At 36.1% G+C, this 27,232-nt stretch overlaps 1 protein-coding gene across 7 annotated transcripts in view; it reads right to left on the bottom strand.

The window, feature by feature from the left end:
* Positions 1-663: 663 nt before the first annotated feature.
* LOC120454845 (calcium-dependent secretion activator) overlaps positions 664-27,232 on the bottom strand; it is a 46,934-nt gene continuing 20,365 nt past the window's right edge. For 4 of the 7 annotated variants that reach the window (XM_039640340.2, XM_039640343.2, XM_039640342.2 and 1 more), the window contains 12 exons: positions 25,656-25,792; positions 24,690-24,877; positions 24,344-24,633; positions 22,468-22,580; positions 19,824-20,030; positions 17,296-17,452; positions 15,838-15,979; positions 15,358-15,525; positions 13,038-13,347; positions 12,595-12,975; positions 1,256-1,392; positions 665-1,198 (listed from right to left, as the gene is read on the bottom strand). In XM_039640340.2, coding sequence (XP_039496274.1) covers positions 994-1,198; positions 1,256-1,392; positions 12,595-12,975; positions 13,038-13,347; positions 15,358-15,525; positions 15,838-15,979; positions 17,296-17,452; positions 19,824-20,030; positions 22,468-22,580; positions 24,344-24,633; positions 24,690-24,877; positions 25,656-25,792 — 2,435 coding nt within the window. In that variant the 3' untranslated portion in view covers positions 665-993. Of the gene's footprint in view, positions 1,199-1,255; positions 1,393-12,594; positions 12,976-13,037; positions 13,348-15,357; positions 15,526-15,837; positions 15,980-17,295; positions 17,453-19,823; positions 20,031-22,467; positions 22,581-24,343; positions 24,634-24,689; positions 24,878-25,655; positions 25,793-27,232 lie in introns of all 7 variants that reach the window. The other 3 variants (XM_044006483.1, XM_044006484.1, XM_044006485.1) reach the window with 3 other exon arrangements.

Raw genomic sequence — 27,232 nt, 5'->3', positions numbered from 1 at the left:
AAGCTTATGATTTCAGTTTAGAAGTATATATATGTATCTTTCAAAAATGAAATAAATATTATATTATATTTATATGTCTTTAGATAATGTTTTCACCGTTGATGTACATAAAGACATATTCTTCCAAAATTAAATAATAAATGTAATATGTTTATTTTTATACCCGTTACTCGTAGAGTAAAAGGGTATACTAGATTCGTTGAAAAGTATGTAACAGGCAGAAGGAAGCGTCTCCGACCATATAAAGTATATATATTCTTGATCAGGACCAATAGCCGAGTCGATATGACCATGTCCGTCTGTCCGTCTGTCTGTCCGTCCGTATGAACGCTGTGATCTCAGGAACTACAAAAGCTAGAAAGTTCAGATTAAGCATACAGACTCCAGAAACATAGACGCAGCGCAAGTTTGTCGATTTATGTTGCCACGCCCACTCCAACGCCCACAAACCGCCAAAAACTGCCACGCCCACACTTTTGAAAAATGTTTTGATATTTTTTCATTTTTGTATTAGTCTTGTAATTTTCTATCGATGTACCAAAAAACATTTTGCCACGCCCACTATAACGCCTACAAACCGCCAAAAACTGTGTTTAAGACTCTCCTCCCTTCCACTAGCTGAGTAACGGGTATCAGATAGTCGGGGAACTCGACTATAGCGTTCTCTCTTGTTATTTATATGTTTAGTTAGATTAAGGTAGTAATAAATAATTACATTTAAAAAGAACATTGGGGTATATTTTTTATTAAATATCAAGAAGCAAGGGGCATATAGCTGTATAAGCTTGCCATATTAATGTGCCTAGGTAGTTATTATTATTTCCGCTGTTAATAACTTATTTATAAGGGAATAAAATACGTTTAAGGAAGGTGTAATCGCATGTCATTATTGGCATATTAAATTTTTAAAATATAAAACAATAATAGTTGAATAAAGAGAGAAATTAAAGAAACGTGTATATTTTTCTTATAATTTTAAAATACTGGTAATGATTAAAACCAACTTCCACTTCCTAACTTTGAACTAAGCCCGCCAATGCCTTTTCCCAGTAAATTTCCCACCCGTCCGGCAACCACGTTGGTAACAGCAGCAGCTTGGGCGGCAGCTACTTTTGGTTTTGGCAAGCCCCTTGGTATATTAGAGGTAGATTCATCGCCATTGTCTTCTTCCTCCCCTTCTCGAATATCGTCACAGGGTCTGTAAAAGTGGAAACCGTTTTTAAAAATGCGTATTTTTACGCACAATAATACTTACTCATCTTCGCTAGCGTCAGGCATTGTCAATGCACATGTTGCTTCTTCAGTTGCCATTCGCTGCGCGACCGTTTGATATGCTTTTGAATTTAACTTGTCCTCCAATACACCTTGTAGTTCAAAGTCTGAATAAATTTTCTAAATTTATAAAATTAAAAGATTTATATTCATTTATTTCAACGACTTAATAAGAGATATTTCTACGTATTTTGTATACTGTTGCTGAAAGTATTATAATACTAAACCAGAGAGAACGCTTTAGTCGAGTTGCCCGACTATTTAATACCCGTTTCTCAGCTAGTGGAGGTGCTAAGGAGAGACTTCAACACTGATAGTTTATGGCGGTTTGTGGGCGTGGCAAAAATATTTGTTGCAAATCGATAGAAATTTATGACTAATAACAATGAAAAAATATTAAAAACATTTTTCAAAAATGTGGGCGTGGCCGTTTTGTGGGCTTTAGAGTGGGCGTGGCAACATAGGTCAACAAACATGACTCAGGAGTCTGCATGCTGAATCTCAACTTACTAGCTTTTATAGATCCTGAGATCTCGACGTTCATATGGACGAACAGACGAACCAGATCGACTAATACAATTCAGCTACCCATGTGGAGGCGGAACCCCGTCAGTGCTTGATTTTGCTCTCTTTAAAAACCTTCATAGTAGGAGATTGAGCATATCAGAATCCTTTGACCTGAGTTCTGATCACCTCCCTCTGATCGCTCAGATCCGGATAGTGGGTCTCGGTGTACCAATGAGAAAGGCCTTGCTGCCCCCTGGATCTAACGTAAGCTTGTTCAAAAGTAAACATGATGACTCCCTGTAGCTCTAAACGGAGTTATGCTCTGCTAAGGATGTGGAGGATGCTGCCCGTCTGATGCATAAGAAAATACTTGAGGCTGCAGCCTCTTCAGGCAGTAGCTCTGTCTGGACTGCTCGGAAGGCTATTGTGCCTCGAGACATCCTGTTGCTTATCCAGTTGAAACACATACTTAAGAGAGAATATGCCAGGACCCAAAACCGTGACGTTCTAAGAATCCTTCGAAGGATGCGAAACCGTATTAGAAAGCTACTGAATCGGTTTCGCCGGAGCTCTCTGGACGAACCGCCTTCAACTTCTGCTAAAACGCTTTGAAAACTGGTGCTGCAGATGGAATATCTCCAATCAGTCAGGAAAAAACAACGGTGACGTACACGCTGCAAAGGGACTCAAGCCCAGGACAGTTCTTCCACAGACAAGTGCTCCATAAGCTAAAGGAGTATTACTATCTTGGTCTGATCCTTGACCGGAGACTCACGTTTGCCCATTAAGCAGACGTGCGGAAATCTACGGTCTGTTGCGAACCGTCTCCGTTGGCTGACCCATGCCAGGTCAAAGCTGAGCCTGGCTAATAAGAGGAGAATTTACCTCTCTATCCTCGTTTCGGTATGGAAGTATGGGCTTCCCATATATGGCACGGAAGCCAGGTCCAACCTGAACAAGATAAGGACGATCTAGGCCAAGTACTTAAGGGGTATTACTGGATCGGAGTGGTGCATCCGTAGCCGCGACATACACCGTGATCTCCAAATCTTTCTGGTGGTTGACGTCATCAATGAGACTGCCAGCAGGTACCTATCCCGACTCCGAGGACACCCTAATCCACTGGCAAGGGCAGCAGCTTTCACACAGACCAGGCGTAGGCACAAGAGAATAACCCTTAATGACTTGTTGCACCGTAGATTAATGTCAACATGTAATTAAACTTAAAATCTTCCAGTTAAACTCCGGGCTGCTGTTAGTCTGGAAGTTCTCAAGTTGTCTTCAATAAAAAAAAGTTTTATTTAAATAAATTGTTCTTTGAATAATAGATGTAGATACTAGTGAACCATTAACAGCCACTACAATAAACGTATATTCTTTAATAAAAAAAAGACTAATACAACAATGAAAAAATATCAAAAAAATTTTTAAAAGTGTGGGCGTGGCAGCTTTGGTTGGTTTGTGGGCGTGGCAAAAAGTTTTGGGCGGTTTGTGGGCAACAGAGTGGTCGTGGCCACATGGGTCAATAAACTTGCACTGCGTCTATGTCTCTAGAGTATGCATGATGTATCTCAACTTTCTAACTTTTACAGTTCCTGAGATCTCGACGTTTATACGGACGGACATGGCCTGACATCCTGATCACTAACATATATTCTTTATATGGCCGGAAACGCTTTCTTTTGCCTGTTACATGCTTTTCAACGAATCTAGTATACCCATTTACTCTACAAGTAACGGGTATAAAAATAAGACAGAAAGCTAGCTTCTCCCAACCGAAACTTATGTACCCCCTAGAAACGATATATATATTAAAAAAAAACTGGGCAATACCGAATAAAAACATTAAATGAATAGAAACAACAATATTTTGCAAAGATTTTTAAAATGTTTCTGTAGCAGTTACTTGATATGTTCGTCCGATTTTGATCTGTTTAAAACTGAAATAAAATGCTGTCCAAAAAAGTTGGTGTAATTAAACTTAATGCAATAATGGTTGGGTTGAGTCTTCGACTACTAGATGCCAGTTACTTAGCTGATAAATTTAAGAGCAATAAATACAGACAATAAGATCAAACAAATGATTGTTTTCTGGTTTTGTTTTCCCCGAAGTTCAAATTTGTTCTTTAATATTGATTGAATTTTCTTAAAGTTTGATCGTGGGAGTTTGGTGCGCCTTGTGAGCTCTAGATTAGGCGTGGCCAAAATATTTTTGGCATATCTATAAAAATTGGAGAGACATGTAATAAAATACAAACATTTTAACACACTATTCAGAATTGCGGGCGTGGTTTTGATAATTTCGTGGGCGTTAGAGTGGGCGTGACAATATTTGGAAACAAGCTAGCGCTGCGTGCATGTCTCTGGTATGAATGCTTATTTTTCCTATTATATAATGTTCCTGAGATCGAGACGTTAATAAGGGCAGACGAACGAACAGATGCATAATGCAAGATGGACTCGGCTAATGATTCTGATCAAGAATATATATACTTTTTATCGTCGGAACAGAGGAGCTATAGTTTTGTTTAATCAACAGCAACTTATACAAAGCCCGACCCAAGGTTCGCAAGGTAAAAGCCAGCATAAGAACAAAAACCCGAAGCGTTTTTCGCGAAGGATATATATAGTGACATATCCATAAGTCCCTAAGGCTTAAGCACATGCACATGCGTTACTCGTAGAGTAAAAGGGTATACTAGATTCGTTGAAAAATATGTAACAGGCAGAAGGAAGCGTTTCCGACCATATAAAGTATATATATTCTTGATCAGGATCAATAGCCGAGTCGATCTGGCCATGTCCGTCTGTCCGTCCGTCAGTATGAACGTAGAGATCTTAGGAACTACAAAAGCTAGAAAGTTGAGTTTAAACATACAGATTCCAGAGACATAGAAGCAGCGCAAGTTTGTCGATTCAGGTTGCCACGCCCACTCTAACGCCCACAAACCGCCCAAAACTTCCACGCCCACACTTTTGAAAAATGTTTTAATATTTTTTCATTTTTTTATTTGTCTTGTAAGTTTCTATCGATTTGTAAAAAAACTTTTTGCCGCGCCCACTCTAACGCCCTCAAACCGCCCAAAGCTGCCACTCCCACACTTTTGAAAAATGTTTTGATATTTTTTCATTTTTGTATTAGTTTTGTAAATTTCTATCGATTTGCCAAAAAACTTTTTGCCACGCCCACTCTAACGCCCACAAACCGCCAAAAACTGTCAGTGTTGAAAACTCTCCTTTGCACTTCCACTAGCTAAGTAACGGGTATCAGATAGTCGGGGAACTCGACTATAGCGTTCTCTCTTGTTTTTTTTACATATGGGTATTGCGAATATTTAATTGGCGCAGTCGGTAGGATCTGTTAAATAAAGAGTCATTTTAGTACGGTACTGATCCATTAAAGGATACGCTATACAACTAGCTATCCAGGATCGACGAATTAAAACAGTGATTCTAAACTTATTTTAAGATCCGCAAAAGAATCTACGTGAAAGTAGTATTCAAGAAAAATCCGTGTGGTCAGTAACATCTGCAAAACAATTTAAAAGAAAATCCCGTGCGGTCGGGAAACAAAATTAATTAAAATTTTTAATTCCGAAACTTAAAACAAAATTTTAAATAAACACCGTGTATCCAGAAACTTTTACAAATACACCATGGCAGATCCGCAACTTTCGGAAACCCACCTAAATCAATTATTAAATCAAATTAAAGAACTGAACTACTACGATGGCACACCTGGCAAGCTGTCTGTGTTTGTTAACCAGGTCGAGCAGCTACTCAACTTATACCCTACCCAAGATGCCAGACAAGCACATGTTATCTAAGGAGCAGTAAAACGGTTACTAGTGGATGCAGCATTGGAGGTCGTGACCCAAGAAAGAGTAAATACATGGCTGGATACAAAGACGGCCCTGGATCACAGGCCCTACATAACATTTATAAGACAACTGAAGGGTACATCATACCCCGGAAGCATCTGTAAGTTCTTCGAGAAGCTCGAATCACAGTATTGGATTATGTTTGACTAGTCAGAATTAGAAAGCGACCCTGTCGATAAATCAAATTACACTGAAAAGTTAAAAAGAACTATTAAATCTAAAATAGATCGAAAATTGCCGCATAGAATTTATATGTCATTGGCACGCAAAGATATTGTTACTATTTATAAATTAAAACAAGCTTCAATGGAGCTAGGCCTCTATGACGCCAGTCCAGAAAATCAGCGTTCTAATAGATTAGAAGGGAACAGACGCAGGAACGGGGGAAAGCAATAATCAAAGATATTACAATAATAGAAATAACAATTACAGCAATTATTATCCTGGAACGAATCAGAATAATAATACGCAACCTCAAAATTCGAATCAACCTACAACAAATCAAAGTCAGTATTCTTCCACTATTCCCATACCGGTTAGTCAAAGGGGAAATTATTACACGTTTAGTTAACACAAGGCCAACAAAACAATCCTCTTAACAATTCCCTTAATTTCCATTCTTCAACCTCAAATACCACTAACGGTCAGGTGCCGGTAAAAAGGCAACGCGAGATCAAAGTGGCCAAAGCAGAATGGATGTAAATTTTCATCAAACTGCCTCGGACACTCAAGTGACAAAGAAGGATGTACCAATCCCTATGTGCGAATAGGTTATCATACAAAAATTTACAAGGGAATGATCGACACAGGCTCATCAATCAATATCATAAGGAAAAATGTAGAAGAAGATCTAACCAAAGACATTAGAATAACAAGATGCGTAACGCCATACTATTTTTTTGCACACGATTTTTTCGTGGTGGCTTTTCAAGTGGCTCCAGGCTCTCTCGAAATTTTGTTCAAAAGCCAGAGAGCGGAGAGCTCTAGAGCCAGCAGCTCTCTTGTACGCATACAGCGACAGCTGACCACTGTATTGGTGCACACGTATGCACATGTATTGTAAAAATGACAAAATATGCCCTTCATTTTAGAAGTTCTTAGACTTTAAATCTATATTATTTTTTATAAATTGCCACCACTTAAAAACTAGTTTTGCATTGCCTTAACATAACAATTATTTAAATTTAACATAGAAATAATAATAGCACAATCTATGTACATAATAATATGCATAGTTTTTATTAGAGTATTCAGCGTGCGACGTGTGAAAAATATAAGACGACAATGATTCTTCGCTGCTTATGTCCGCACTTCGTGCATCAATAAGATCAATTTTGCAATAAAAAGTTTTCATATGTTTATTTATTTTATAAATAATATTTAGATTATGAATTATTTTTATGAAATATTTATTTTTTAAATGTAATAAGATTCACTTAAATTATTTTTTTATATTTATTTTGATATTTTTAAAAAAGCGCGCAATTATGGGTGGTATGAAATGCTCTACGAGTAACGGGTATAAAAAACTTCTTTCAAACCATAAGAGTTACGAATCGAAATTGACCAAAACATTAATCAAATTTGTTTCTTAAATCAAAATTGATTTCGGCCCTAAAATCGTCTTCTAGCATAAGCACGCACACAACCACACGATCTCCTTTATTGTTTTTACTCATACAAGCAAGATAACGCTTTCGATTTTAGGCGAGCGAAAAGAGAGCAAGAGAGAGAGAGCAAGAGAGCGTCACCAAAAAAGTGGCTGCATAGTGCAAAACCAATTTATGGCCGTTACGCATCTTGTTATTATAATGTCTTTGGTTAAACCCATGACCCTTAAACTTAAGAAAGGTGCTGTAATAGATATCAAATGTAAAGACTACATCGAATCATTTGAAAGACTAAAGGTTTTTATAACTTCAGATCCGATATTAATCTACCCTGATTTTTCAAAGCCCTTTTCTCTAACAACTGACGCGAGTAATGTACCCATTGGTGCAGTGCTATCATAGAACCATTAGCCCGTTTGTTTTGCCAGCAGAACGTTGAACGAACACGAAATCGGCTATGCTACCATTGAAAAAGAATTTTTAGCTATAGTTTGGGCGACAAAATATTTAAGGTTATACTTATTCGGCAGGCCTTTTGAAATAATGATCACAAGCCATTGGTATGGCTCAATAATATCAAAGAGCCGAACATGAAACTACAAAGGTGGAAAATCAAACTTAACGAATTCGATTATAAAATAAAATATCCTCCAGGCAAAGAAAACTATGTCGCGGATGCTCTTTCCCGCACAAAGATAAAAGAAGTCATGGTTGGCGAAGTCGCAAACAGCGTAGACGCAACTATACATAGTGCTAATGAAGATAATTTAAATTATATATCCATAGGCGTGGCAAAAAGTTTTTTGGCAAATCGATAGAAATTTACAAGATCAATACATAAATGAAAAAATATCAAAACATTTTTCAAAAGTGTGGGCGTGGCAGTTTTGGGCGGCTTGTGGGCGTTATAGTGGGCGTGGCAACATGAATCGACAAACTTGCGCTGCGTCTATGTCTCTGGAGTCTTTACGCTTAATCTCAACTTTCTAGCTTTAGTAGTTCCTTAGATCACAGCGTTCATACGGACGGTCAGACAGACGGACGGACGGACAGACGGACATGGTCATATCGACTCGGCTATTGGTCCTGATCAAGAATATATATACTTCATATGGTCGGAAACGCTTCCTTCTGCCTGTTACATACTTTTAAACGAATCTAGTATACCCTTTTACTCTACGAGTAACTTTATTTCTGGGTTTTATAAAGTCTCCCTAAAAGCAATGACATGGGATGCACAAGAAAGGCTATGAGAGTGCAAATAAGTTATCTTTCTACGAAAACCTTTTGCATTTTAATTTAAAAGAAGCAGGCTAGATGTTGGTTTTTTTGCGGAGAAAGAAGAGTCGGTAGCAGCAATAGTCTGGCAACGTGAAGGAAGTTTAATTACCACAGGGGTCGGTTTTTCTACTTTTCTACCCGTTACTCAAGATCTCACTATAAAAGCTAGGCAGTTGAGATTAAGCATACAGTTTCCAGAGACATAGACGCAGCGCAAGCTTGTTGATCCATAATGCCACGCCCCTCTCAACACCCACAAACCGCCCAAAACTGCCACGTCCACTCTATTAGAAACTATTTTTTAATAATCTTGTAAATTTTTTAACGCACACAAACCGCCAAGAACTGTCAGTGTTGAAATTTCACTGTCGCGCTTCTAGCGCAGTAGCGGGTATCAGATAGTCGGGGAACTCGAGTATAACTTTTTGGCCGAATATCAATAGAACATATGGTTAAAATAGCTTGTTGGGACAGAATTTTGAAAGAATAATTGTAAAAGAATAATTGTAACTATAATGTTATATGCTTTTGTTTCGCCTTGTATAAAAGATAATACATCAGACAATGATTGATCCGGGTATGGGCGAGAAACGAAATTTTGTTTTTTTAGTGGAACCACCAAACGGGGATTTAGCACTGCAGATTTTAGACTGGGACCCCTTGGTATCACTTATCTGCTTCGGCCTTATTACCTGACCTTAGCTAGACCAAAATTTGACTGCTCAGGCTTTTATACCTGGCCCTAGCTAAATTTACCAAGACTAATAAAAAAATGAAACAAGAGAGAACGCTACTTTGGCAACTTTGGTCGGTTTGTGGGCGTTAGAGCGGGCGTGCCAAAAAGTTTATTGGCAAATCGATAGAAATGTACAAGACTAATACAAAAATAAATAAATAAAAAACCATTTTTCAAAAGTGTCGGCGTGGCAGTTTTAGGCGGTTTGTGGGCGTTTGAGTGGGCGTCTGTGGAGTCTGTATGCTTAATCTCAACTCAACTTTCGTTCTCAACTTTTGTAGTTCCTGAGATCTCAGCGTTTATACAGACGGACATGGCCAGATCCACTCGACTATTGATCCTGATCAAGATTATATAATATATATACAGCATATGGTCGGAAACCCCTCCTTCTGCCTGTTACATTATTTTTTAACGAATATAGTATTTCCTTTTACTTTACGACTAACGGGTATAATAAACTTAGAAAGTTGAGACTAACAATGCCCCCAGAAATATAGACGCAACGCATGCTGCCACGTCCATACTATTGAAAAATATTGTTATAATTTGACTTTTGAAATATTTTCGTTTTATTATTGGTTATGCCAAATCCTAGCGGTATACTAACTTTTATTTCGTACCACCGTGCAAAGTAAACAAAGCCGAAACTTGCAAGCGAGAAGTTAAAAGTACCGCAAGAACGTAGTCTGCACGCTTAGAAATTTTGATTTTGTGTTGGTTAAAGAGGGATCGGGTCAGCGGTGCAGTTTATGTGCATGCAAAAACAACGAGCACCACGGAGAACGCATACAACAAAATATTCAAGTTATCAATTATTTGGATTGTGCACAAATGAAAACAGAGATTCACTTGCAAAGAACAGAGTTTTGATGATTACTAATAATTAAAAAACAAAAATTAAAAGAATTTATTAAAAAACATTTCTGGTTTAAGCAAAAACAAATATAAATTTTTAGTGCAAAAAAAGTAAGGCTGTTCGTTTTAAAGCCCAAGTCTCCCAAGTTTAGACCAGTTACTCGTAGATAAAAGGGTATACTAGATTCGCTGAAAAGTATGTAACCGGCAGAACGAAGCGTTTATATAAAGTATATATATTCTTGATCAGGAACAATAGCATACAACAAAATATTCAAGTTATCAATTATTTGGATTGTGCACAAATGAAAACAGATTCACTTGCAAAGAACAGAGTTTTGATGATTATTAATAATTAAAAAACAAAAATTAAAAGAATTTATTAAAAACAAGAGAGAACGTTATATTCGAGTTCCCCGACTATCTGATACCCGTTACTCAGCTAGTGGAAGTGCGAAGGAGAGTCCTCAACACTGACAGTTTTTGGCGGTTTGTGGGCGTTAGAGTGGGCGTGGCAAAAAGTTTTCTTGCAAGTCGATAGAAATTTACAAGACTGATACAAAAATGAAAAAATATCAAAACATGTTTCAAAAGTGTGGGCGTGGCAGCTTTGGGCGGTTTGTGGGCGTTAGAGTGGGCGTGGCAAAAAGTTTTTTAACAAATCGATAGAAATTTACAAGACCAATACAGAAATGAAAAAATATTTAAACATTTTTCAAAAGTGTGGGCCTGGCAGTTTTGTGCGGTTTGTGGGCGTTAGAGTGGGCGTGGCAGCATGATTCGACAAACTTGCGCTGCGTCTATGTCCCTGGAGTCTGTATGCTTAATCTCAACTTTCTAGCTTTTGTAGTTCCTGAGATCTCGACGTTCATACGGACAGACAGACGGACCGACGGACGGACAAACGGACATGGCCAAATCGACTCGGCTATTGATCCTGATCAAGAATATATATACTTTATATGGTCGGAAACGCTTCCTTCTGCATATTACATACTTTTCAACGAATCTAGTATACCCTTTTACTCTACGAGTAACGGGTATAAACATTCCTGGTTTAAGCAAAAACAAATATAAATTCTTAGTGCAAAAAAAGTACGGCTGTTTTTTTATACCCGTTACTCGTAGAGTAAAAGGGTATACTAGATTCGTTGAAAAGTATGTAACAGGCAGAAGGAAGCGTTTCCGACCATATAAAGTATATATATTCTTGATCAGGATCAATAGTCGAGTCGATCTGGCCATGTCCGTCTGTCCGTCCGTCTGTCTGTCCGTCTGTCCGTCTGTCCGTCTGTCCGTCTGTCCGTATGAACGTCGAGATCTCAGGAACTACAAAAGCTAGAAAGTTGAGATTAAGTATACAGACTCCAGGGACATAGACGCAGCGCAAGTTTGTCGATTCATGTTGCCACGCCCACTCTAACGCCCACAAACCGCCCAAAACTGCCACGCCCACACTTTTGAAAAATGTTTTGAAATTTTTTCATTTTTGTATTAGTCTTCTAATTTTCTATCGATTTACCAAAAAACTTTTTGCCACGCCCACTATAACGCCTACAAACCGCAAAAAACTGTGTTTAAGACTCTCCTTCTCCCTTCCACTAGCTGAGTAACGGGTATCAGATAGTCGGGGAACTCGACTATAGCGTTCTCTCTTGTTAAAGCCCAAGTCTCCCAAGTTTAGACCCGTTACTCGTAGATAAAAGGGTATACTAGATTCGTTGAAAAGTATGTAACCGGCAGAACGAAGCGTTTATATAAAGTATATATATTCTTGATCAGGATCAATAGCCGAGTCGATCTGGCCATGTCCGTCTTTCCGTCCGTCTGTCCGTCTGTCCGTATGAACGTCGAGATTTTAGGAACTACAAAAGCTAGACAGTTGAGATTCAGCATGTAGACTCCAGAGACATAGACGCAGCGCAAGTTTGTAAATTCATGTCGCCCCGCCCACCCCTGCCATACCCACACTTTTGAAAAATGGTTTGATATTTTTTTGCTAGTCTCGAAAATGTTCTATCGATCTGCAAAACAAATTTGTTGACACGCCCACTCTAACGCCCACAAACCGCCTAAAACTGCTACGCCCACCCTTTTGAAAAACGTTTTGATATTTTTTCATTTTTGTATTAGTCTTGTAAACTTTTATCGATTTGCAAAAATTTTTGCCACGCCCACAAACCGGCAAAAACTGTCAGTGTTGAAGTCTCTCTTTCGCACTTCCATTAGCTGAGTAACGGGTATCAGATAGTCGGGAAACTCGACTACTCTATCTTGTTTATCCTAAAATTTGTGAGAATAATCCTTATGTTACACGTAGTGTTACATTTTATTTATGTATGTTATGTTGATATATGTATATTACCAAATAAATTTTAAAACTATAAGAATTTACCCTTGTAATCTACGATAAACTAAAATAGCTTAATTTGTTATGTTACTATATTACCTTGATTATATGAGAAATTGATGCAACTTGAGCATAGTGAAGCGCGTGGTCCAAACGTTCCGACAGCCAATTACACAGCATATTGATCTGCTGTGAATACCACTGCTCAAAAAAATTTAATGTCCACAAATCGTCGCCAATCTTTCCTCGTACTTGATCCATATTATTTCTGAAGAAATTTACGTATCCTTGTCCCAGATCCTTTCCTGAGCTCGAAACATTTGTAAAACTGAGAATCGAGCCAATCAAGCTACCTTCATCGTATCGCGCTAGCTTTGACAAAGTCGACTCTAGCACAGACATAAGTTTACCGCTTAGACCTTGTGTCATAGCTACATTCGCTTTGTCGATTTGGTCATCGATTTTTGCATGAAATTTGTACTAAATAGGAAACAATTCAAAAAATGTATGAATAATTTTTCTTAAATAAAATTAAGACTTACCAAATCAATGCCGTCAATAGTAGTCAATTTAAAGCTTTGATTTTTAGCGTCTAATATCACATTGACCATGGCGCACATTTCAGAAGGTAATATATAATCAGTTGATATGAAAGCAATGTTTTTTTTCAGCCATGACTGAAAGGACGAATCAGTTCGCTGAATGCATTGCTCTATCATATCGACTGCCATCATTTTTAGGCGCTGTTCTAAATGTTGTCGGAACTCTGCGTCTGGCCAGTGTAGGTCTCTTATGAAAGATTGTAGAGCGTCTAGTTTCCAAAACAAATCTTCAGAAGTGGCACACCCGTTTCTAAGCATAAAAAATGCAATATTTGGAATAGGTAAGACTTACTAACGTTTAAAAAGACTTTACGATGTGTATGCCAACATAAAATAATGGGCTTTAAATTAAGCATTCTTACAAAAATGATTAGATCCATTAATTTAGACACACCTTGTAACACCACATAAGCTACTTTTGTTTCTATGGCCAAAACATTTTCAATTGCTCATTTAATTTATTTTTAAGAAAATAAACACACTTTCAACTTATATGATATATTTCTAGTGTTCACGGTGGCAATTAAAACGTTAGTACTCGGATAGTCATGCTATAATTACTATCCTTACTCTATAGTTTTTTCCTAAGTGTTCAGTTGGCTTCAAATTTTAAAAACTTTACAATTTGTCCAATATTTAATTAAATAGTACTGTACGAGCTTTCTGCCACATTCTACCTGTACCGCGTAGAAGAGGCGGCTTGACTACATTTTGTAATTTCGATGCACAAGTTCGGGTCTAGAAACGAAAATGATCTTTGCAGCAAGGATGCCGAGGAACAACAAAAATATGTAAAGAATTTTTTTATCAGTGCGTTTTTTTAAGCTGTGACAATTAAACTGTGTGACATTGAAGCTTTCAAACGCATACTTCCAAATAACTTAGAATTTTAGTAAATGAGAAAAGGTTTAATGTTATACATTTCCAAGATTTTATAAATATGAACTCGGGTAAAATTTTTCTGCATTCTTTCTTTGCGGACCAATTCTGTGACTAGATTCTAAAACCGTGATTCAAAATTTAATCCACTTGATGTAGTTTCTTCGTAGGTAAAAAACGCGTTTTCAAAACAATAGTGGATCTGCCCATCCCCATCTGCTCGTCGTTCTGCCCGTATGAACTCGGAGACATTAGAAAGCATAGGATCCGGAAAGATGAAATACAGACTCAAGTAAAGCCTACGCTGTGCAAGTTAGCTTCAAAACAATCAACAATGCCCGCAAACCCAAAAAACTGTCAGTCACCATTTAGGACCACAACCAAGAGAGAACGCTATAGTTAAATCCCCTGACTATTAGAAACCCATTACTCGGCTAGTGGGAGTGCTGAAAAGATATTCCAAAATAATTTTGCATAGCAATAGAAATTAATAAAGAAATGGTTTAATAAAAAAACAAGTGTTGACGCTATAGAAGAAATAAAGTTTACCTTTTTACTCTACAAGTAATGGGTATAAAACCATATAATTTCAAAAGTGTAAGGCGTTTTGGGTAGCTTGTGGGCGTTAAAACGGCGGGAACTAAATACTTTTGGCATATTACAAGAAATTGGCAAGGCATATATTAAAACGAAAAAAATCAACAAATTATTTAAAAATTGGGGCGAGATAGGTTCGTCCGGATGTGGGCGGGGCAAGAATGTTTTTGTCATATCGATAGCAGTTTTCAAAACGAATAAGAAAGTAAAACAAAATCAAGAAAATTTTCAAACGTGATTATTTATGAAATGAAATGAATTCATGAAATGATTTCTTTAATGGTATCGGAATCCCTTCATTACTGCATTACAAACTTATGACCATAATTATTTTAAAGGCGTCGCAATATATTATGCATTATCTATTTAAACTTCCAAATTTCCTAAGTCTTGGGCTTAATTTGAGAACGACTGGCTTATTGCGCTGTGCTAAAAATGTATTTCCTCGCATTTATAAACTCTTATAGTTTGTTTAACATATTGGCAAACGGAGAAGTATTTCATTACACAAACTGGCAATATGTTCTTTAACGTAACTTAACAAGCCATAAGTATGAAATATGAAATTTAATATTTTTAGTTATATTTAACTTAATTTTAAACTACGATTTTTCTAGAATGTTATATTGGCTTATATCTAATATTTTGTGAAATGCATTGAAATGCTATTAAGTTGTAAAATCGGCAATGCATAAAATTTGGCAGAAAGCAAAATGCAAAACCAAATGCAGACAACTTTAAAATCTACTGCTATATATATGATGACTTTTTTTTATTTAAAAACCTCATTTCGTCGTTGGCCGCTGTTGAATTTGATTGCTTTGGTAGCTTCGGTACATAAAAATTTACTTGATCTTTTTTGCCGCTGAGTAGCATTGATGGGTTGAGAGCTGCTGTATTGAGCGCCTGGGCAGCATTGTTTAATGCTGCAGGGTTCAAAGCAGCGTTAATCCTAAAGTTTTATAGAATAAAAATATAAATACAACATAAACACTGAGTTTAAGTGTAAAATAAAAAAATTGACCTTTGTTAATATATGTACGTATATGTAACCTTGCCAGTCAGACTTTATATTAATATCTTTTAATGCGCACTATTAAATATTACGATCCGTAAAATAAATTCACTTAAGACAATTTTTGTTATGGTACTAGCCAATTTTGTAGGAATTTTGCTATAGTTTTTGTTTGCAATATGTGCATATATTATTATAGAAATTTGTTGTTTCCATTAAATTAAAAAAATTAGATTACGTTATACTTACCCTTTGCTTTCCCATCGTTCTTTTTCAAATCCCTTATGAATTGACTGAGCTATTGAAGATTCCATCAGATCCACATACCGCACAACTAACGGTGCAAAAGTGTCTCGCAGGTGCTGATGAAAGCGTCCATTTCGCAAGTTGTCTAAAGAAATTATGAAAAAGTTTCTGAATAAACATATACAAACAAAAAAATTTAAATTTTACAAGACACCCCCTTACATTAACTGTAAGATGCAACTTTAAACGATCTCGAGAATAGGCACCATTAACTTTATAAAACATCGAATCGGACACACTAAACCGACACACCACAGTGCAATCAAAGCCTAACCAAATCCAACATAACCAAGATAAGCTTCTCCGAAAAACTCTCCCGAAAATATAATTACAACTATCAAATTTCGAACATCTATAAGCCTTTAGGAGGGCATATATATTTAATTATTTTTATCATTTTTATACCCGTTACTCGTAGAGTAAAAGGGTATACTAGATTCGTTGAAAAGTATGTAACAGGCAGAAGGAAGCGTCTCCGACCATATAAAGTATATATATTCTTGATCAGGACCAATAGCCGAGTCGATGTGACCATGTCCGTCTGTCCGTCTGTCGGTCCGTCCGTATGAACGCTGTGATCTCAGGAACTACAAAAGCTAGAAAGTTCAGATTAAGCATACAGACTCCAGAAACATAGACGCAGCGCAAGTTTGTCGATTCATGTTCCCACGCCCACTCTAACGCCCACAAACCGCCAAAAACTGCCACGCCCACACTTTTGAAAAATGTTCGATTTGCCAAAAAACTTTCTGTCACGCCCACTATAACGCCTACAAAACGCCAAAAACTTTGTTTAAGACTCTCCTCCCTTCCACTAGCTAAGTAACGGGTATCAGATAGTCGGGGAACTCGACTATAGCGTTCTCTCTTGTTAAAGTATGAAATCCATTCAATATTGTTATTACATAGGGAATTTTACCTGAAAGCAATATCGGCTTTTGCCTAATACATACACCGATTTGTAATTGTTGGCAATTTAGTAATAATAATAACAAAGAAATTTTATCCAAATTTGAAAGAATATGCATAATCTTCTTGCTCATGCTATAACAATTTTTTTTATTTAAAATAATATCACACACCCAAAGTCGAGTTCCCCTGCCAATAATAAATTCCAGCGAAAAATACTAAAATTAATCAAATTTAACAAATCGCTCAATAGTGTGTGAGTGCAGTTTTGGGCGGTTTGAGGGCATTACAGAGGCATGGCAACATCAGTAAAACAAACATTTAAGCTCAACTTTCTTTATAGTTTTTTATAGGTCCTGAGATCTCGGCGTTCATACGGACGGACAGACAGACAGAAATGGCCCTTGTATGTAATGTTTTGAAGCAATGTGGCGTAGGTATTTATAAAAGAAATAAGTTCAAATATGTACATATTTAGAATGTTTAACTTACCATCAGTTCTCAAGTAATCATTTAATATTTGAAACAATGGAAAAGAATCCCAAGTATCAGGAGCTTGTTCAGATAAGACTCTATCCATGTCAACTGCAAAGAGAGACCAAAATATCTCCGCGTGTTCCACCAGTAAATCGCTAAACCATGCAAAAGCCTAAAGAAAATAAATGTTTAATTAATATTGATATATTAAAATAGATCAATTGTGTGTATAAATCATCTATAAAAAAATTACAGGCAAAACTCAAAATAAAATATGTTTAAAAAACATATTGGCATTAGACAATGTATATAAATATTATCACACATAAAACATATTTTGCAAGGTCAACAAAAGTGTTGTATAGTATTTGTTTAGATCTGTGGAGGAAGGTAGGTATGCTCTTGATCACCATTAAAAAATTATTGACATCAAAAAGGAAAATGAGAAGAAATATTTTAAAATACGTATAAATTATTTTGTACGTAATCTTTTTTTGTAATCTTCCCTGAATGTGAATAACTCTTATTAGGCTTTACTCTAGTGTTGTTTAGATGCTAGTTAAAATACATGTCTTTAATAAAATAAGAAACAAAAACATTTAAACATTTTAAGTTCCCATTTCAATAATATATATATACATATTCTGGTTCTGTTAGGTTAAAAAGGATTAATAAAGGAAAATTAATAACTAAAATGTTTAATTTCTGTGAAGAGTGGTTTTGTTGAAACTAAACAAGTTTCAACACAATTGCTTTCAACGGCCTGTAACATTTTAAAATTCAGAGTCATGCATGCACTCATAATTTATTCAACTGATTTTTGTTTACCGGTTTCACAGTCCGTATTATAAGTTCTACAAATATATTTTTATACCCGTTACTCGTAAAGTAAATGGGTATAATAGATTCGTTGAAAAGTACGTAATTGTTAGAGGGGTGCGTTTCTAACCTTATAATATATACATATATATTCTCAATTAAGGACCACTAGACCAGTCGATCTGGCTACAATCTGTCCGTATGAACGCTTTTGACATCAAACCTACGCTGCGCATGTCTGTTTCAAAACGTTGCCACGCCCGTTCGTTCGCCCACAAGCTGGAAAAAGCTGTAAGGTCCACAATTTTCTAAATTTTGTTATATATTTTAATTGCTATGCCAACAAAATTTTAAAATATCTTTCTAGCACTTCAACTGGCTAAGTAACGGATCCGATAGTCGAGGAATTTGACTATATCTTTCTGTCTCGATTTCACATTACCAATTAGATAGATTTAAAAAATATACCAATGTATGTAATGTATAAAAAAATGTAATGTAAAGTTAGGGCTATTAAATTATATATACGCCTTCAGCATATCGATTCGCCTGGTAATCTTAATCAAGAATATTTATAAAATATATAACTTTGTATAAATATATATAAGCCCTCAGCATCTTTAGCACTTCTGAACAAATGTAGTACACACTTTTACTGTACGAGTAACTGATATAATACTTCAGGTTGGATTGGATTGAAGTCGTCCACCGAACCGCTCATATTGACTTATCCAGTCACGATGATCAAGAATGCATAAACCTTAGTTGCTATTTGAGGTCTGCACGAGTGCACTCAAAAATTTCTGTTGTTTGAGTACTCACAAGTCAAACTCGCAATTTGGCGTGTCGAAATGGTTTCAACAGAGTGAATTGCGTATTGGTTAGCGCTGCTTTCGTTGTATGCGAAATGAGTGAAATTCAAACCAATGCGGAATGGATAGAATGAGTGAATGCCGAGTAAATGTTTAGAGTACTCGGAAAAAATTTTGGAATTCTCGTCGTTCATGGCTTGCATAGGCAGCAGTGCACCAAATTTAATGATGAGAATGCAGAGCACGGACGAAAGCCTAAGCTTTAGTAAATTGCGGACATACATATGTACAACATAATATATGTAAATACATAATATGTGTAAATAGAATAACACATTAAAAATACAGCATTTTTAGATGCTAGAAATTTAATTTCAGAAAAACGATGTATTGTTGCTAACAATACTATTACTATAAACAAAATTATGTTTCTGCATTCAATTGTAAAATAAAAACAAAAACGAAAAAACAAACGCAATAAATTTGATGTCGCCAATGCGGCGCACAGTTAACGGTTTCGGTTATTCCGCATGCCTTTACCACATTTGCCTAATCCATTTTACTCAATGTCTCACTCAGTCAGTCAGAACTTTGAGTGAGAGTACCAAATGCTGCTTTGATTGTATTCATGCAGACCTCTAGTTGCTATGCATACCAAGTTTTTTGGAAAGAATTAATTTCCTTATAAATTGTAATTCCTTATAAAACACATTTTTTGTACCATATATTTGCTATCTAAATTTTCCGTATTTCCATTAAATTTGTAAACGATTTTATATGTTTGAACATTTTTGCATTTTTAATGTACATACGGAATTTGCAAAATTAATAATTAAAGCAGAATGGCCCTATTATTTTCTGATTATTTCTGATGTCTAATTTTTTAAACCCATAGTTATCAACGATACATGCCGTTGGTACAGGCGGGGTATACACTGCATGAGTCGGCATACAGTAACGAAATGACGATCCATCAGTTGATGCGGCAGTAGCCAGTTCAGATGTGCTAATGAGTCCAGTATTGTCGATTAAATCAACTTCGCTTTCATTGTGGCCTCCTGATACATCATCATCTTCCTTACGTACTTTCATTTTATCCATTTTATCATGTTTGCGCAGCTAAATAAATCGAGCATAGGTGTTAAATAGGTGTAAGTACATACAGATCTTTATTTAGTTTTAAGTAAAATAGTCAGAAATAGCTTCGCATCCACACTAATCGCCCACCTAATAAATTGAAACAATATGTCTGGCATCTTGTTAGGGGTTTTTTCCAGAAGCAATGATAGGTAGAAACAAAAACACCGCCTTCCATTATATTTCATTCAGCTAAACTACACACTCGTAAAGTTAAGGGTACATGTTTTGTATATGTATTGTTTCAAACTGATTTATTGTCAAGATCTCTGTTAAATGTCAAGACGTACTTGCAAAAGGAAGAGAGTAATCAGGTAGTAACGCTATATAGGGTACTTATTCATTTTTAAATATACAGGGGCTATTTGGGCTTGTAATCGTTTAGGTGTAAAACAACCTGGCACTCCCATTTTTTTAGGTTTTATGGTGTCGGAAACGATAAGAATACAAACGGACAGGTCTAAATCGACTCCGATAGTAATCCTGATATATGTAAATGTATATTTTTAACAGCTCGATACAAGAAACTTTATTTTACACTTTTACAAATTCAATTTAGTGGATTTTTACGACTCTAACTTTTGATTTAACATTCTTTAAAATATCCTTTGAAGGTTACAAAAACAATTACTTTTATCAGTAGGAGTGCTATGAAGAAAAAACAAAATAAAACAAATAAGTTTTTTCTACAAAAAATGGGCAAAAAACCGCCCAAAACTGCCAAGTTTACTCCTATGAAAAAGGTTTTGATATTTTTATACCCGTTACTCGTAGAGTAAAAGGGTATACCAGATTCGTTGAAATGTATGTAATAGACAGAAGGAAGTGTTTCCGACCATATAAAGTATATATATTCTTGATCAGGACCAATAGCGTAGTCGATCTGGCCATGTCCGCCTGTCTGACTGTCGTTCCGTCTGTCTGTCCGTCGAGATCTTAGGAACTATAAAAGCTAGAAAGTTGAGATTCAGCACGCCGACTCCAGAGGCATAGATGCAGCGCCAGTTGACTCATGTTGCCACGCCCACAAACGGCCCAATACTACGCCCACACTTTTAAAAAATGTTCTGATATTTTTTAATTTTTTTGTTGGTCTTGTGTATATATCGAATTGCCAAACAACTTTTTGCCACGCCCACCCCAATGCCCACATACTGCCCAAAACTGCCACGCCCTTACTATTGAAAAAAGTTTTGATAATTGCTTGGCAAAAACCTTTATGCCACGTCCACTCTAACGCCCACAAACCTCTAAAAATCAGTGCTTTATGTGTTGATGTCTCTTCCACTAGGTGAGTTACGGATATGAGATAGTCGGCGAACTCGACTATAGCGTTCTCTCTTGTTTCATTTTTTGTCAGTCTTGTAAATTGATATGCCAAAAACTTTTTATCACATAGATCTTGCAAATTTCTATCGATTTGGGACAAATTTTGTATACGTTGTTCGTTTTCACTTACACTAGCTGAGTAACGAGTATCTGATAGTCGGGGAACTCGACTATAGCGTTCCCTGTTTATTTTGTTTCCCTATATTAACGAACTGTTGAAAGTTGTCCCTAGCATTTCCATCAGCTGAGTAACGGGTATGCGATGTACGAGAAACTCGGTACACCAGTTTTTTGATTATATTCAATTTCGACTTATATTTAATATGAATCGGACGACTATATTAAATAGCTGCCATAGGAACAATCGTACATTTTTTTGTTATATTATATCATAATCATAGTTTTCTTGTTGTTGATCATAAATTGTTCGCATGGGCTTGCCAAAGCCAGTTTCCTTATTTTATTTTTCTTTTTATCTATTTTTCTAAGATCATTAAACTTTTTTTTAAAGACTTAAGCAAAACAAATTTCGGGAGACACTTCTCGCAGTTACTATTTATTCTTGCAAGTGTGTAAAGTCATTACTTATGATAACACGAAATAAAACTTAAAGAAGTAAACATAAATTTAAAGATTAAAGCAAATGTTTATTTAAATAAGACACTAATTGGATAATCACACCAAATAAATTTAATAGCATCCAGTGTGCTGGTTATAAAAGGTTGTATTTAAATGTAAATGAAGCGAAAATGTAATAGTGCATATAATTCATTCATTCTCTAGTCACTTAATTTAAAAAAAAACGCCATTTTACATAAGTAGACAACAAAAATAAAAAATTCACCACATCAAAGTCGGCATGTATATTATATATTTGATTAAGGTACGACATTTATATAAAATTACAGTTAACATGAACTGGACACGGTAAAAGCACAAAAAAGTTTTGTATTAAGACATTAAAAAAAATACAATTGTTAAATAAGTTATATAATATGTATTATGCGATATTATGGTATATTATATATGAATAATGGTATGGAAAAACATAGGAAACCGAACTATTTTATTACAAAAATTTACAACTTACTTCTCCATAATGTTCCTCATTTTGTTGCAACAAATCAACACAAAGTTCTGCTAAGTGTATTAAGTCCTCTAGTTTTTTCGGAGCAGGAACAATAACTTCTCCTCGCAAGTCCTCTGTGTATAAGATAAAAATGGTTTAGTTCTAAAAGAGTTACGTGTTAGCTATAATTTGTTATATACGAAATATATTACCTAAGCTATAAATCTGTTTTAAATTGTATATTACTATAAGCTGTGCTATAATTTACCGATCTTTAAGTATTCTGCATACAATCATAAATTCACTTCTGGTGCATGTGGACAATTTTATTATTGTTGAAAACGACTGTTTCTCCAATCTTACGTAAACGAGTATACCAGTTTTTAAACTATCCGCTTAAACCTATTTTGTAAAACACTTTTTACTAAATATAAATACATATGTAGTCATACCCGTTACTCGTAGAGTAAAAGGGTGTCCTAGATTCGTTGAAAACTATGTAACAGGCAGCAGGAAGCGTTTCCGACCATATAAAATATATATATTTCTGATCAGGATCAATAGCCGAGTCGATTTGGTCCGTCTGTCTGTCCGTCCGTCTGTCCGTCCGTCTGTCTGTCCGTATGTCTGTCTGCCCGTCCGTATAAACGCTGAGATCTCATGAACTACAAAAGCAAGAACATAGAACATAGAACAGGGACATAGGCGAAGCTCAAGTTTGTCGATTCATGTTGCCCACTCTAACGCCCACAAACCGCCCGAAGCTGCCACGCCCACACTTTTGAAAAATGTTTAGATATTTTTTCATTTTTGTATTAGTCTTGTACATTTCTATCGATTTGCCAAAAAACTTTTTGCCACGCCCACTCTAACGCCCACAAACCGCCAAAAACTGTCAGTGTTGAAGACCTCCTTCGCACTTTCACTATCTGTGTAACGGGTATCAGATAGTCGGGGAACTCGACTATAGCGTTCTCTCTTGTTTTAAAGTAGCAACAGTTTCTAAAATTTCCGACAAGCTATACAGTATACTTTTATTCCTCACAACTCTTAAAACATTAAATGTTGTATACCTCAAAATCTTTATTTATTTACTACTCTTAAGAGACAGCAACTCACACAATTTTTGGTGCTCGCAAGATGTTGCCTAAATAAATATTGCCAATAAGTCTTTCCTTCGTCTGTACTGGGTTTTGTAATTGTTGATCCTATTTTTCCCCGACGCTTATACGAACAGGCAGACGTACATGGCCAGATCGACTCGGCTAATTATCGTGATCAAGAATATATATACTTTATAGGGTCGAAAACGAATCTCTACTTTTAAGGGTATAAAATAAATAAATCAATAATATTCCTGAATTTGACCGTTTCGGTTTGTAAAGTAGGCGTGGAAATATTGACGACACAAGTATCCGGTATAAATACATAATACAATAAAATACATGTCAGCATCGTATTCTCGTCTACATTAGGAAATTTTAAGATTTATCGGTGGCATATCAATAGAAATTAGGAAAATATAATCCGTCCGTCTGTCTGTCCGTCCGTATGAACGTCGAGATCAAAGGAACTATTATATTATTATACTATATTAAGCATACAGATTTTAGAGATATAGGCCCACAAACCACCAAAAACTGTCAGTTTTGAAGTCTCTCCTTCGCACTTCCAATAGCTAAGTAAGGGTGGTAAAGATAGTCGGGGAACTCGAGTGTAGCGTTTTCTCATGTTTTACTTTAACCAGCGGCAAATTATATTTATTTTTGTAGATAATAAACAGTTGCACTGTCATATTTTTTAATAAATATTTATATTTATATATATTTATATTGTTGTTTACGATATTGTTTAATCGACTATGCTTTTGGTCACAATAAAAATATTATTTTCATACCTTCAATTTTAGCCTTACTGGAAAGACGCGTATAATTTACAAGCGCTGCAGTCTCTAAACTTTTTTTGATCATTTGACGAACTTCTTCAGGTGGTACGGGTGTAACAATGTCTTTCATTAAAACTCTCTCTAAAAGAGATAATGTTGCTTTGAGTGCACCTTCTGGACGGCCAAATGGAAAACAATATCTGAAATTGGTTATTTGAAATTCTAGTAACTGACGTAGGCGTTCTTTGATTTCAGAAAATTTCTCCTTTTCCTCATGTGTTATACTTCCAACTCCATCAGGTCTGTAAATATGTTTCAAAGTTATTTTATTAAAACTTAAAACATTAATGAGTTTAACCTGTTTCCATGTACATGGCTCGCGCAGAAGGCAAATGAATAGTGAATTAGAGTTGGGTCTATCATGTGTTGTTTTTCCGCACGATCCAGTAAATCCGAAAGGTAGCATAAGTGTCTGTAGCATCCTCGGACACCATAACGAGCGCAATATTCGTCCAACACGAAAACTTGACCAGGACTAAACCACCCCTAAAAGATATAATACAAAGAATAGAGAACGCATTTGACTATCAGATACCCTTTACTCAGCAGGTGGGTGGCTAGGGCACTTTGCAAAACAATTAGAATATTACAAAATTGTAACAGTTTTAAAAATTGTGACCGCGACGCGTTTCTATTGATAGAAATGGGAAACACTAATAACAATCTTTAAGCTTTTACAGTTTCCGAGATTTCGATTTCATTAGGACGAATTGCTAGATTGACAAGGATAGTGATCGAGACCAAGAATATACTCTTATATTTCATATGTTCGGAAACGTTTCCTTCTAGTTCTTACATATTCTTGAACGAACCGAGTTTGCCATTACTCTACGGATAGATTTAAACTTCATCGTGTATATATACAAGTCAGTTTTGCACACTCTCCTGGTGACGATGCCCATTAACTTCCATTCACTGTGATGTAGCTTAGAGAATATTTGTTGCACACCTTTGCTGAAAGTGGTGCTTAATGCGATCTCTGTGTACTTTCCCAGATGATCGGTGGTGAAAGATCTGTAACCCCTTATTATACCCGTTACTTATAGAGTAAAAGGGTAAACTAGATTCGTTAAAAGTATGTAACAGATAGGAAAGAAGCGTTTCCGACCATATAAAGTATATTTATTCTTTATCAGAATCAATAGCGGAGTCCGCATGAACGCCGAGGAAATATAAAAAAACTATATAGAAAATTTAGATTAAGCAGGCAGATTCGAAATTCGAAATTCAGTTTTTACTTTTATTTTGAATGATAACAACTTACCAAAGAAGCATATGGGTCGTTAAGCCTATACTCCAGTGTAAGGTTCTGTAATGTTTTAAAAAGTGTAGCATGATCAAAAGTACAAGGATCGGTGCTTATAAAGTCCTCCATCCCATGTTTACGAGCTTTGTCTGCGTCTAAAAAAGTTGATAATGTATATTAAAGCACCTCTGAACACCAATTGTATCGATCTTTTAATTGAGGGTCATAGCACCCCTTAAATTATGGAAAATAGCTCAGTATAAAAATGTAAGTTGTACAATTTTTAAAATATTATTTTGAAAAAGTAAAAAGTTAAAAAGTATGTTACAGGTAAAAGAAAGCGTCTCACTCTAACACACTTAAAAAACTGACCCGCTTATACTTTTTATCTTGCCGATTTATTCGGTATTTTTTCAAAAAATGTTAAACATTTTTGTTCGCACTTCCACTATCTGGGTAATTGGTACTCGTAGTTACTCGTAGAGTATAAGGACATAGTATATTCGTTGAAAAGAATGTAACAGGCGGAAGCGTTTCCTAAAATATGAAGTACATTATTCTTGATCAGGGCATGTCCGTCCGTATAAACTTAAAGATCTGAGCAACTATAAAGGCTAGAAAGGTCATGTTCGCTTGCATTTCTGTTCGACTGTATGAATGTCGAAACCTCAGGAACAATAAAGGCTTGAAAGTTGCGAATAGGCATGCAAGTTATCCAACCCGCAAACATAGCACTCTATCCCATTTTATAAATAAATTTTAAATTTCAATCTAGGAGGCATTTCTTTTGTATTTGTTTTTGTCATTGCCTTTGCCAGCGCTTGGTAAATAGCGCTAAGATAAATAATCAAACTAAGAAACACAGCTTCCGCTTGGAGACCTAACCATGGTCAACTTATTGCGCATCAATCAAACTGCATCGGTCAGCATAATTGAATTGCAAAACGCAGAGAAATAATTCCGGCATCAAGTTTTTATTCTAAACATAATTGAAAATTCAAGAAGTTTTAAAATAAAAGCTTCTGGCAGAGGTTGATTGGCACAGGAATTAGAATCTTAAAAAAAAAAAAACATTTTTTTAATAAAACAAGATCAAGATTCAGGGAATAATATAAAGTCTTAAAAAAATTAAAATCTATTTTAACCATTAATAAAAGAAAACAATCTGGAAAAATTAATAAAAAGTTTTGAATTTAACAATGGCAACCGGAGGTTTAGCGCCAATCCTTTCTGTGGGCGGGATTGTCCTTCAACGACCTGCCGTTGCCAGTTACGCAGCAAGGCAAAGCGTAGTAACGGAAGTGCGAAGCCCGGAGGAAAAGAGTTTGGAGACTCTGGACTGGAGAAAGAGAGTTTGGAGACTCTGGAGGAAGAGAGTTTGAAGACTCGGAAAATGGAGAGAGAGAGGGTGGGGACTCCGGACTTATTGAAAAGTGAGTTTGGAGAGTCAGTAGGTTCAAAGGCAAATAACGGGGCAAGTCGAACTTTGGACCGGGCCAACTGTAAAATCGTGGACTTTGGATCCGGAGACTGGAGGCCAAAGGGATGAACCGTTAGATGAGGCCTATATAAACAGGCCGACCGCTGGAAGCGGG

The sequence above is a fragment of the Drosophila santomea genome, chromosome 4 (genome assembly GCF_016746245.2).
Source record: "Drosophila santomea strain STO CAGO 1482 chromosome 4, Prin_Dsan_1.1, whole genome shotgun sequence".
In the NCBI taxonomy this organism is placed as follows: Eukaryota; Metazoa; Arthropoda; class Insecta; order Diptera; family Drosophilidae; genus Drosophila; species Drosophila santomea.
Note: the sequence above shows the minus strand (reverse complement) of the source record. Positions and strands in the feature narration are given on the sequence as shown.